Source organism: Amia ocellicauda, chromosome 11 (assembly GCF_036373705.1).
Source record: "Amia ocellicauda isolate fAmiCal2 chromosome 11, fAmiCal2.hap1, whole genome shotgun sequence".
NCBI classification, from domain to species: Eukaryota; Metazoa; Chordata; class Actinopteri; order Amiiformes; family Amiidae; genus Amia; species Amia ocellicauda.
In genome coordinates, this window is record NC_089860.1 from 16,299,094 (window position 1) to 16,309,487 (window position 10,394).

The 10,394-nt window shown below is 37.4% G+C and overlaps 1 protein-coding gene across 5 annotated transcripts in view; it reads left to right on the forward strand.

Annotated features, from left to right (window-relative positions):
* rnf130 (ring finger protein 130) overlaps positions 1-7,819 on the forward strand; it is a 59,478-nt gene extending 51,659 nt beyond the window's left edge. For 4 of the 5 annotated variants that reach the window (XM_066716677.1, XM_066716678.1, XM_066716676.1 and 1 more), the window contains one exon: positions 1,827-1,995. In XM_066716677.1, the coding sequence (XP_066572774.1) occupies positions 1,827-1,845 (19 nt within the window). In that variant the 3' untranslated portion in view covers positions 1,846-1,995. Of the gene's footprint in view, positions 1-1,826; positions 1,996-3,030 lie in introns of those variants that run through there. The other variant, XM_066716681.1, reaches the window with a different exon arrangement.
* Positions 7,820-10,394: the final 2,575 nt, after the last annotated feature.

Here is a 10,394-nt window from a genome sequence, read left to right on the forward strand (position 1 = left end):
GTATATTGCTGAATTAAAGCTATTCCAGTAAAACTTGTAAGCATTCTCTGATTGTAGGATTAGTTTAGGGGTTTTCATACCGGTTCTGGAACCCTGTCCTGCTGGTTTTTGTTCCAGCTGAGGTCTTAATTGCTTAATTGAATCCTTAATTGACCTAAGAAAGCAATATACCATTCAATTAAGTAATTAAGACCTAGGTTTGAACAAAAACCAGCAGGACAGGGCTCCAGATCCGGTTTGAAAACCCCTGGTTCAGAGTATCAATTTTTTAACTGTTATTTCACCGTTCCACATTCAGTTATATTTTAAACATGATTCTGTTATTGGTTTTACAAATGAACAATTCTAGCCAAAAAACGCTTCCAAGAAACCTCCTCAGAGCTGGCTGAGAGGAAGTGTGCCAGGGAAATTAGCAATATTTGTGAATCTTCACACATTTAGTCTTTAGTAAGAAAAATGTTTGACACAAAGATACAAATTAAATAACATTATAACGTTATAATCTACTGCTTTAGAGCAGAGCAGGGGATCCAGCTGACATTGAAAGACAGGGATCAGATTAATTGGAAAGGGCTATTTAACCTTGCTGGACAAGATTCAGCTCAGCCGCTGTGGATTGGGAGTTAGCAATGAGTTCTGTACACGTGCTGCTACTTGGCAAGATCAGGACACTAGACAAGTTGATTATATGATTTGACTGCATGCCGTCTATGTAACAAACTGTATTGATCAGATTTGTGTCAAAGAAAATGATCATAAGCTACATATTTAAAGTGAAAATATGTATCTTTACATTAATGTTTGAAGTAGGAATGTTCACAGATTTAAACCAAGAGTAACATAAAATGTGAAATAGAGGGTTAGTGTCCCTGCAGCAAATACAATGTGTTATAAGTATTTCTGCCCTTAAGTTATGCTAGAAAATATGATGTACACATTTATTAAAAGTGTTACCAAGCAATAAACGTAACTGCCCACATAATAAAGTGCAGAAGAGTTTAGACATTTCTGTGAACTTTGTGATGCCAATTCTACAACATTAGGTATGTGTGCACCATGTCAGTAATTGAAGGATCTCATAATTTGCTCACACCCTTATTTTACTTAAGCACTGGACATGATTGTAAATCATCATTACAGAAAAAAATAACCCTTTTGAGAATTGCTGTGATGGGTAGTCTGACGGGGTGGGTTTTGCTCAGCTTGTTCTGTTGCTGTTGATGGCCCCACCCCGTGCTGAGGATTGCTTTACACTTGGTACAAGAAAGTAGTAGTCTTCTTTTTATCCATGCAAAATAGAAGTTCATTTTTTTTAATTGTTTCTCTTGCACACTAGATGTGCTTCAGTTTTATGTTGTAATCATATTGTTTCAAATGACCAAGCTTCTGTATAAGCTTCGGAAAACCCTTTGAATCTGTGTTTAAGTCAATATGGACAAAATTTGAATGCTTGGTGGATCTATATGCAGACTTCAAAAAGCTTGTATTGGCATAGAGAAGCACTGGTATGAAGATAGATGTGTAGGTGAAACTTGAAATGTATTTCATTGATATGACTCCTTCCGCTGTGATCACACAAACACTGTCTGGAAAAGGTGCATGTTTTCCAGGTATTATTAATGGATTATTTCCAAAACTCTGGAAGGCACGTGGAAATGCTACACTCTGTCATCTGCTGGGTGTTAAACCATTTGGCTAGACATAGAAAATGGGACTTAGAATGTATGTTTCTGTATGTCTTGATCATCTTTTAATTTGCTTTAATATAATGGAGATTAATTGAAACTGATTAACTGAAATACATTTTTTTTGTCTTTCCTTTACAGAATGGTCGAATGGTCTTGAAGACTTCAGATTTTTGCACGTTTTTCCATTCAAGCTCCACTCCGTTTTATTTTTCTAGTTTAACCACATTTTCTATAACGCTTATGTAAAGTGATAGCTTGTTACTTTTTTTTAATCCTTTTGAAAATTAAAAACTTTTAAAACCTTCAATGACTTTCCTTGGTTGTTTTATTGCTCTTTTCTAAGTTTGTTTAATTAACTGAACTAATTAATGCTTTCACCTTTTACTGTGTTGTTTAAATTCATTATGCACATTTGCTAATGAAACATCTTACGTTTAATATGTGAGGATATCATTTTAAAATAACTTTATAGTTTCTCAGAGTTTGTACATAGGTGTCACCAACATTTTGCTTTGTTTCTGTTCTCTACATTATTAATGGATGATTACATAGAAGCAAATGACTGTCACACTTAGTTTTTTTCCTGTTCTTCCAAAATATCACAAAACTGAACATTAGTAAAATATCTGCTGCCAAAATTGCAACAGTTAATAGCCTCTATCTAAAACATCTTCAGGACGAACACTTTGAAACAGAAATCCTTGTATTTCTGAAACTTAACAGTATAGAACCTGACCTGGGTGAGGGAGTGGGACATATTTTGAAAAAACAGGCGGCAGGTAATTTTATTTGTGGACCAATAGATGGCGCACTCACCCTGTGCCAGACACACTCCCTCAGCACAGCATTGTCCTTAACATCAATTGTTCTTAATGTAATGGCATTTATGTTCAATGTAAGCTCTGTGTGTTAAGTTTGAAGAAGAGGGTTAAATTGAGTCAACTACAACTGTAAAAACCTCGATCCAATCTCTGTCTTTAATTTTCATAGTAACAATAAAACAAATGTAGAGGTGAATAATATGCACATTCCGCCACTGATCTTTAAATTTGCTGAAGGTATTAAAGGTGTAAGTGTTAAAACATTTCACAGGAAAGAAAACATCAACAGCAAGTGGGGGAATCTTTAGAGCAGATTTACTTTTTCCTTGTAGGTGGACATGGTTTTATTGACCTGCATCTTACTAAAACAACTTTAAGATTGCATAGGATTGAAAATAATCCAGCTGCTCCATAATCTGTAACAAAAATTGCATGCATTCCATTGGAAATCTAACATTACCACAGTAATACTATTTTTGAATTCCTGGTTTATTTCTTTCTTCCTTTCCTGTCTTCTGTAGGTCGCCACATTTTTAACCGAAACTCACTGTCCCCTCGGAACGTGGTGTGTGAAATCGAGCTTCCGGATATCCAGACTTCCTTGGACCTGTATGATGAAAACAAGTCCTGAAGCCTCTTCCATCCCGCAGGATTCCCTGATCCCAGATAGGCGTCAGAACCTTACAGCACAATGGAAAAGCCAGAACGTGGGGCTGCGACCCGCTCCCTGTGAAAACAACACACTACCGTTGCAGAATGTACTAACCTGTAGTGAATGAGGAAAGGAAATATTCAGGTTTTCAATTATGATTATTGCCATAAATATTCCTGCTTCATTTTTCTTCTCTCTCTCATGAAACGGAAGCCTTGAAAGAGACCAGACATTTGCTTTCATTAAGGGAGTGTGGAGGTTCTTCTAATTTTCTTTTTCTTTTTCTTCCTTAAAGAAGAACATTTACGAAAGAGTCGTCCATCTTTCCTGGATTGAAACAAAGTACCTAATAACCGTGCATTCAAGTGTATTTAGATAATCCACATGCATCTGTGAATACTATTCGCTAATTTTGTTTTTTTATTGTTTGTTTCTCAAACAAAAGGAAAATAAATATCCTCTATCTGAAATGAGAAGCTTCGGAAAGAAAATGGGACTGGTTGGATATGGCTGGCATTACTGTGGGTATGCCAGTTACGAGCCAGAAGTACCTGCATCAGAGCACAGCCACAATCCCTGTAGCCAATACTGCTGCCTGGCACAGCTGGGTGGGACACAAACTCCCATCATCCTTCACAGCTTGTCGTTTAACTTGTGTCAGGCAACATAAGTGGGACGGGATTCATTCTTCCAAGACTGTATTTATTTAGTCTGAAACTTACCAAATTGCATTGTGTTCTCCATTATATGCAGCATTAATTTCCTTAGTGAACCAGAATTTCTCTGTATTTAATCTTATTACGTGTCATAAAAGAGACCGTGCCCTCAGAAATTGTAGTTTTGGACCCCAAAGAAACAAACCAGCCTCTAATTTACCTTGCTTCTACAAGAGTTGTCTTGAGGGTGCTGTTTGTGTTTCACTTATTAATGCATGGAAGGGGGTTTCTGTGTTGTTTCAAGCTTTGTTCCACGTACAGATTTGATGGACTAAAGATGTGAAGTGACGATATTTCTCAGAGAGGTAAAGAGTTTCACAAAGTCTTCATTAATCATTACCACTACCCCCAACAAATCCCTTGATACTGTTCTTGCAGGCCACAATTAAATGTCCTCAGTCTTCAGAAGCTAGTATTGCATCAACCTGGAGGAACTGTGATGCTTGAAAAAGATGGCGTCAGAGCAATCTGGGAAATCAGTTTTCTTGCCAGTATGTTAGCTATTGACGACGGTGCTTCAAAATGCCATGGTATGTCAGTTTATTTGCGCTGTTACTCTGGGAAGCTGGACCTAGTGTTATAAAAGCTACTTAAGGGATATAGGAATTGTTACTGTTATAGGATATATGATGACAAGTTGGACTAAGCACTATAATGTATGCCTATAAATAAGATGCATCATTGTTGTGTGATGCCAGGAAAGCCTATTAAAATGCCATGCCGGGTGTTTAGTCCTTACTATAACATTGAGCGCATTCAGTTTCATTATCAATCTGTTCCTTTTTGCTGGGGGATCTGTTGAGCTCTTTATCACACTGAGTTTAGTAGTTTATTTTTTCCTGCTCCTCCACTGCTTTCTAAGACTGAGCTTTTTGTCCTCCTGGAAAATTAACACCGACTGATAAAGTGTTCAGATCTGAGATCAATCTTGGTAAGAAAACATATGAAGATCAGTGCCATAGCCAGCCCCGGCTACACAGGTGTTCATGGAACAGTGTTTTCAGGAAATGTTTGGGCGTTTTCCTTTTCTGTTTTAGCATACAGATATGAAACATCTTGATGCTGAAAAAATGTATTTAATGAGCAGCCCAAATTTGTTATGTCTAAAGTCAGGTGGTGCTTTGATATTACGGTATCTGCCCCTCACTAAGTATGTTTTAGCAGTACTGGTTTTAAATGTGAATGATGCAGGCCTATTGATCGTTGCTGGTCTGTGGGCCAGATGTTGTGTACTGATGTCAATGGGATTTTCCCTGTAAGTTACAATGTACTGCTGCCATTATGAATGCTGGGAATAGGCTGTTCTTTTGCTAAACTACATAGTTTTTCACATACATGGCCAATGCATAGTTTCTTCTTATGAAACATTATAATTTCCCATGAAAGACTGGTTAGTTTCTCCATTGTGGCTCAGCAGTATGCGTTCTAACTTGTATTTACCTTAAACAGAAAGATGTAACACTAGTTATTATGACTGCAAATAACTTTGCTTGAAAACAGTTCAGGCCTGGTTTCAAAAGACACACAAAAAGTACAGTATTGAAAAGTGTAGCAGGCATTTTTAATGATGACTTGTATAGCCTCACTGTACAAAACCACTTTTGTCAAGTCCTAAACTCCCCCTGAACTTTAGATTGAAATTAAGAACATTTTTCAGCCCAGTTTGCTTTCCTGAAGCTAAGAATGGCCGGATTGTGCCGAGCTGCTGTTTCTGGAAGATTCACTGGGACCAACAAAGACACGGGGTTGATTTTATTTATATTAACATTGTGGCCACGATACTGTGCAAAAGAAGGTGTCTGGGTACCGTGCTATTACTTCTGTGAAGAGCTTGTTTGTCAGAGCAGGGTTTGGCATTCTAAAGAAAATCCAGAGACTCGTAGGCCCCTGTTCAACATTACATTCTCCGTGAGCCTGTCGCTATGAAAGCTTACCTTGTTGAATGAGTGGTAATTTTGCACTTTCATCTGCCAGTGTTTGCAGTTCTATACTTTCATTCTGTAATATTTAGATTTTGTATGGTCAGTGTTGCTTTTTCCTTTTTTATACAACAGTACCCTTATTGCCGTTTACCATTTTTAATCATGCCATTATCATATCGATACACAGTGAATTAATACATAAAGAAAGCATGGTCAAATAATGGGTAATCAAGGTATGTAAGTGCCGGGGAAAATTATAGTAAATGGACAAAACTGACCTACTAAGCACCTTAATCTGTTGTAAGGATGCTTCTCTCCAGTCTCTGTGTTCTTCAGTGTTAAGCTGCTGTGGCAGTTTGTAGGACATTTCAAATATAGCAAATCCAGCACAGAAATCCAGCTGTGCTCACATCCAGTCATTATTTGGAAATCTGTTTATGGTGATATCACCTCAGTCAGGTCCCATAAATACAGATCTTTCTCCTCTTTTTGGCTCAGCTGATTTACATGCTGATGAAAGCCTAGACATCATTTTTAACAGACCTCTCTGATTAAAATTATCCATGTAAATTTCTATTTAATAACTTTATAAAAATGACTATTTGCTTTGTTTTTAAGTGTATAAAAGATACATCAATATGCAATATTAAGATGTAAAAGGTGAACTATGGATAATGTATATGGATAATGTTCTGCATTATTTAAGATGTATATTTGTAAAGAAAAATCCCATATGGAGCTTGGAAGCATTTGGTTGCCTGTGCCAGTACAAATTGCTTGTAAAGAAAAATGAATTGATACATAATTAATAGGAATAACCCCTTACAAAATTAATGAATTTGTGTTGGCGGCAACAGCTGCTACCCCAGTGGTGACTGCCATTGTGTTCAGCTTCTTATAATGTCACAGATCTGAGTTTCAGCTGATTACAGTTTCTCCTTACTAATGCTAGATTATTTTCACTTTCATCAGGAACCACAGCTCCCTCCTGGCTTTATAAAGTAATCAACCCAATATGTGTAATAATTCTGGGTTGTATTTCTTGATGAGTGGACAGTTAATTTGTGTGTGTGTGGTTTTTTAACGGGTACTAAAGCATTAATGTGTTTGAATTACTAACAAAATGATGGAAAGGAGGAAACTTGGAAACAGGAACTTACATTTAAAGTACATTTTGTATGCTTACCATATTTGTTTTGCAATAGGGAACAAATGTGTCCCCTCCTCTTTATTGAAAAGTCAAAGTATATCCTCAGCCCACAGTGCAATACTGGTGATTGTGTTAAAACAGCTGCACGGTCAGAATATTGTGAGAAACCCATTCTCTCTTAAATGCACATGTATTTTTAAGCTTTTTTTAATGGAAAAACTACCTTATTCTCCCACAGTCTAGTAATACTGGCAAGTCATTAGCCTTCTGTACATAGGCCAGTGGATGTTACTTAATCATTAAGAGCTACTAATTAGAAACCAGCAGCAATGCTTTTAGGTAAATATGCAGCAAATTAAACCTCCTTTGCGATTCATGTTTATCTGCAGCTCTGAGGGTTTAGCGTACTAACAGTTTTTTTACACTATTTTCACTAACGAGAGTTCGAGGCCATTCTGTGTCCGCAGGAATGCAATATATGCATCTGTAATATTGGCATAGAAATGACACTTGAAACATTTCTTGTTGCCAATCAGTACTAGATGTACATGGTTATATCTACTGTCAATTCTGTGACATTCTTATTTTAACCTCTTCATCCTCCACCTTTGCTTCAGAAACGCATGTTCATACAGTACAGTGAAGAGTGAGGAGGACTGAATTCATGTTTAGGAAAGAAGCTGGTATTTTCTCCATTTTGTATGTATCACAGATGTGAATGGCAGGTATTGCTTCAGTCTTTGGTCTTGCTCTATGGTTTGGGTCACTATCTGTGTTTCACTGTGTGCCTTTGAATATAATTCCCTATGTCTCTCTCCTTCTGTCTGTCTTTGCCGTATTCAGACTTGAGATTAAACATTTTGAAAACGACTGGAGTCGCATCTGTGTTGCATTTTATTTTACTGCATTAGTGAAGTCATGTTTTGCGTGTATGTTGTATGTTATGATAAAAGTGCATGCACATCATGATAAATGTATAGTTTATATGTATGTATAAGCTTCTGTGTGTAGTTTGTTGCCCAGCTATATGTCAGTATGCAGTCACAGATATCTTGAACTTTGTCTTTCCTAGTCTCTCCTTTTTTTAGCTGCTCACCCACTCCATACATACACTTACACATTCTGACAGTTTTAGTAACTCCCCGGTAAAGATCTGTGCTTTGTTTCTTTGTATTGAAATTTCAATGTCCAATATAAGTTATTTTTCATTATGAAATTTGTTTGCAGCCATTGCGTAAATACAGCCTCATACAGCCTGTGGCAGCAGTCACGTGTTCATCCAATATCACATGGTGAAAGTCCAACACTCAGGAAACCTGGTGTTCATTCCCATTCCTCTAGTGTCAGTCTTGACATTCAGTGACTGTCTTCCAGTTCAAACCTACATGTTACAACGGGCTTTTTGCCTTCAAAACATCATCCCCTCACCTGCATACAGAAACAATCACATACTCTCATGTAAAGATCTGCATAGGCACATATCATTTCCCATAATGCCATTATTAAAATCAGTGCTCTTGGCATAGGAAATTTGAAAGATGCTTTCAGAAAGCTTCAAACTAACCAGGTGACAAAGTGTAATAAAAACCATAAACTTTATTACACAAGAGTGAAATATCCAGAAGATCTGATGCATCAGTCGAACAGGTTTGCCAGGTCATTATATTGTCCGATAACTACATAGACAAATGTAAGGATCTCCAATTGTCCTTCTGCAGCATTTGCCATTTTCTTTGCATATTGTGATTTCTCCACCAAAAACTTACAGGTGAAGTATAATAAAACACGTCTTCTGGTAGTCATGCATTCTAGACTGGCAAAGGCTGACTCATTTAAAACTTTAAAAAGGTATTGGTCTTTGCTTAGTCTGTTTATTGAAGGCAGCCGTGCAGGACCCTAAACCCTTTTGATGAGTATATGATCGTCATCTTGACTTGTGTTTAGGTTCCCCAGTCGAATGTATGAGGTTTGCAAAGCTTGACCTGTTTTCCTAGTTCAGAGACCCGATGGTAATGCCAAGTACTGAACCCAGTCAGCCACACAAGCCTGCTTGAAGTTATGAAAGGCAGGTGTCCACTATATTTGCATTCTAGATGAATAACCTCCAATCCCAACCCAAGAGAGTAGCAGAATATCACACACTGAAAACCTTAAAAGAACATGCATATGTCAATACAAGGGTGGAACATATTGCAGGAACGTGGCTTATTTGTCAAGTCCTGAAGGAAGAATACAAAAAAAAAAAAATCTGAATGACCCTACCTCTATTATTAGAGTCTGTGACCTAAACAGTATTGGGAAACTGACCTCTTGAAATAAAAAGCTTCAGAACCGGAGTTCCAGCTTTCCTGGATAGGGTATTTATTGTTTGTTTTGTTGGGTTTTGTTTTCTGACAATCAAAGCTAAAACCAATGTGAAACTGGCAGCATCCAGTGGAAAGGATAGCGCACAACATCAACAATGTACACCAAAACATTTTTGAACATGTGTACAGTGCAGTGTTGTAATTAAGTGTTATCTGCAAACATTATGTTACTACCAGTGTATTTCTCTTGAATCAGATTTACCGATGTAATACATTTCAAATAAATCCTAACTGAACATACTACTGATGTGTGTGTTGTTGGAAAGTCTTATTTCAGTTGTCTGCTTCCACTGAGCCACAGAGGACTTACTCTTACTCTATTTCTGATGTCCGTATCCGTATTTAAAATTGGAATGAGGTCAGTCAGTTCCTGCAAAGAAAAAGAGACCTGACTATCTAATGTACATAAATGGGTGTCAGTAATGTTTAGAAGGAGAGCACTGAAGAAGGAAAAAGCTGTGTTGTAAGTATAATAATGTGTAAAAAGATTATTTCTGACTAAATAGTTACAAAGGGTGATTAAGACAAAATTGTCATGTCAAGGGCCTGTCAAAAGATTATTATGAGTACTAGAGTGGTGCCAACAGCTGATTTAGTGTTTCATTATCCTCATTATTACAAGGGAGCCATCTCAGGCATGACCAGCAGATGTTTGACATCTTTATGCCTTTCAAACCATAGTGGCCTTCAACTGTAATTCATCTGCTGTTGCTCTGGAAAAATGGCAAGTGCTGATGCGCCTAAAAAGTCGATCACATGAAACTGTGAAGATAGTCCGTTCAAGTCAGAACACCTATTTTCTCAATTGATCCAAATAGAATAATCTATCCTGTCTTGTAGGATCTCAGATTTGAGATTCGTCATATTGTCTGTGACGGCGTGACTTCACTCATACTAGGCACAGTTTGTGGAGGAAGGAGTAGGGGATCTCCAGTATGAACACAGGGCTCGGTGTAAAGTGCAGATGTGAAACTCCATTTGGACTTAAACTTAATTCCCCCAAAGAAATTCACTACTGGTATGACTTGTACATGATCATTGGGGGGAACATTCATGTATTTCCATGGTCTACATGTTGG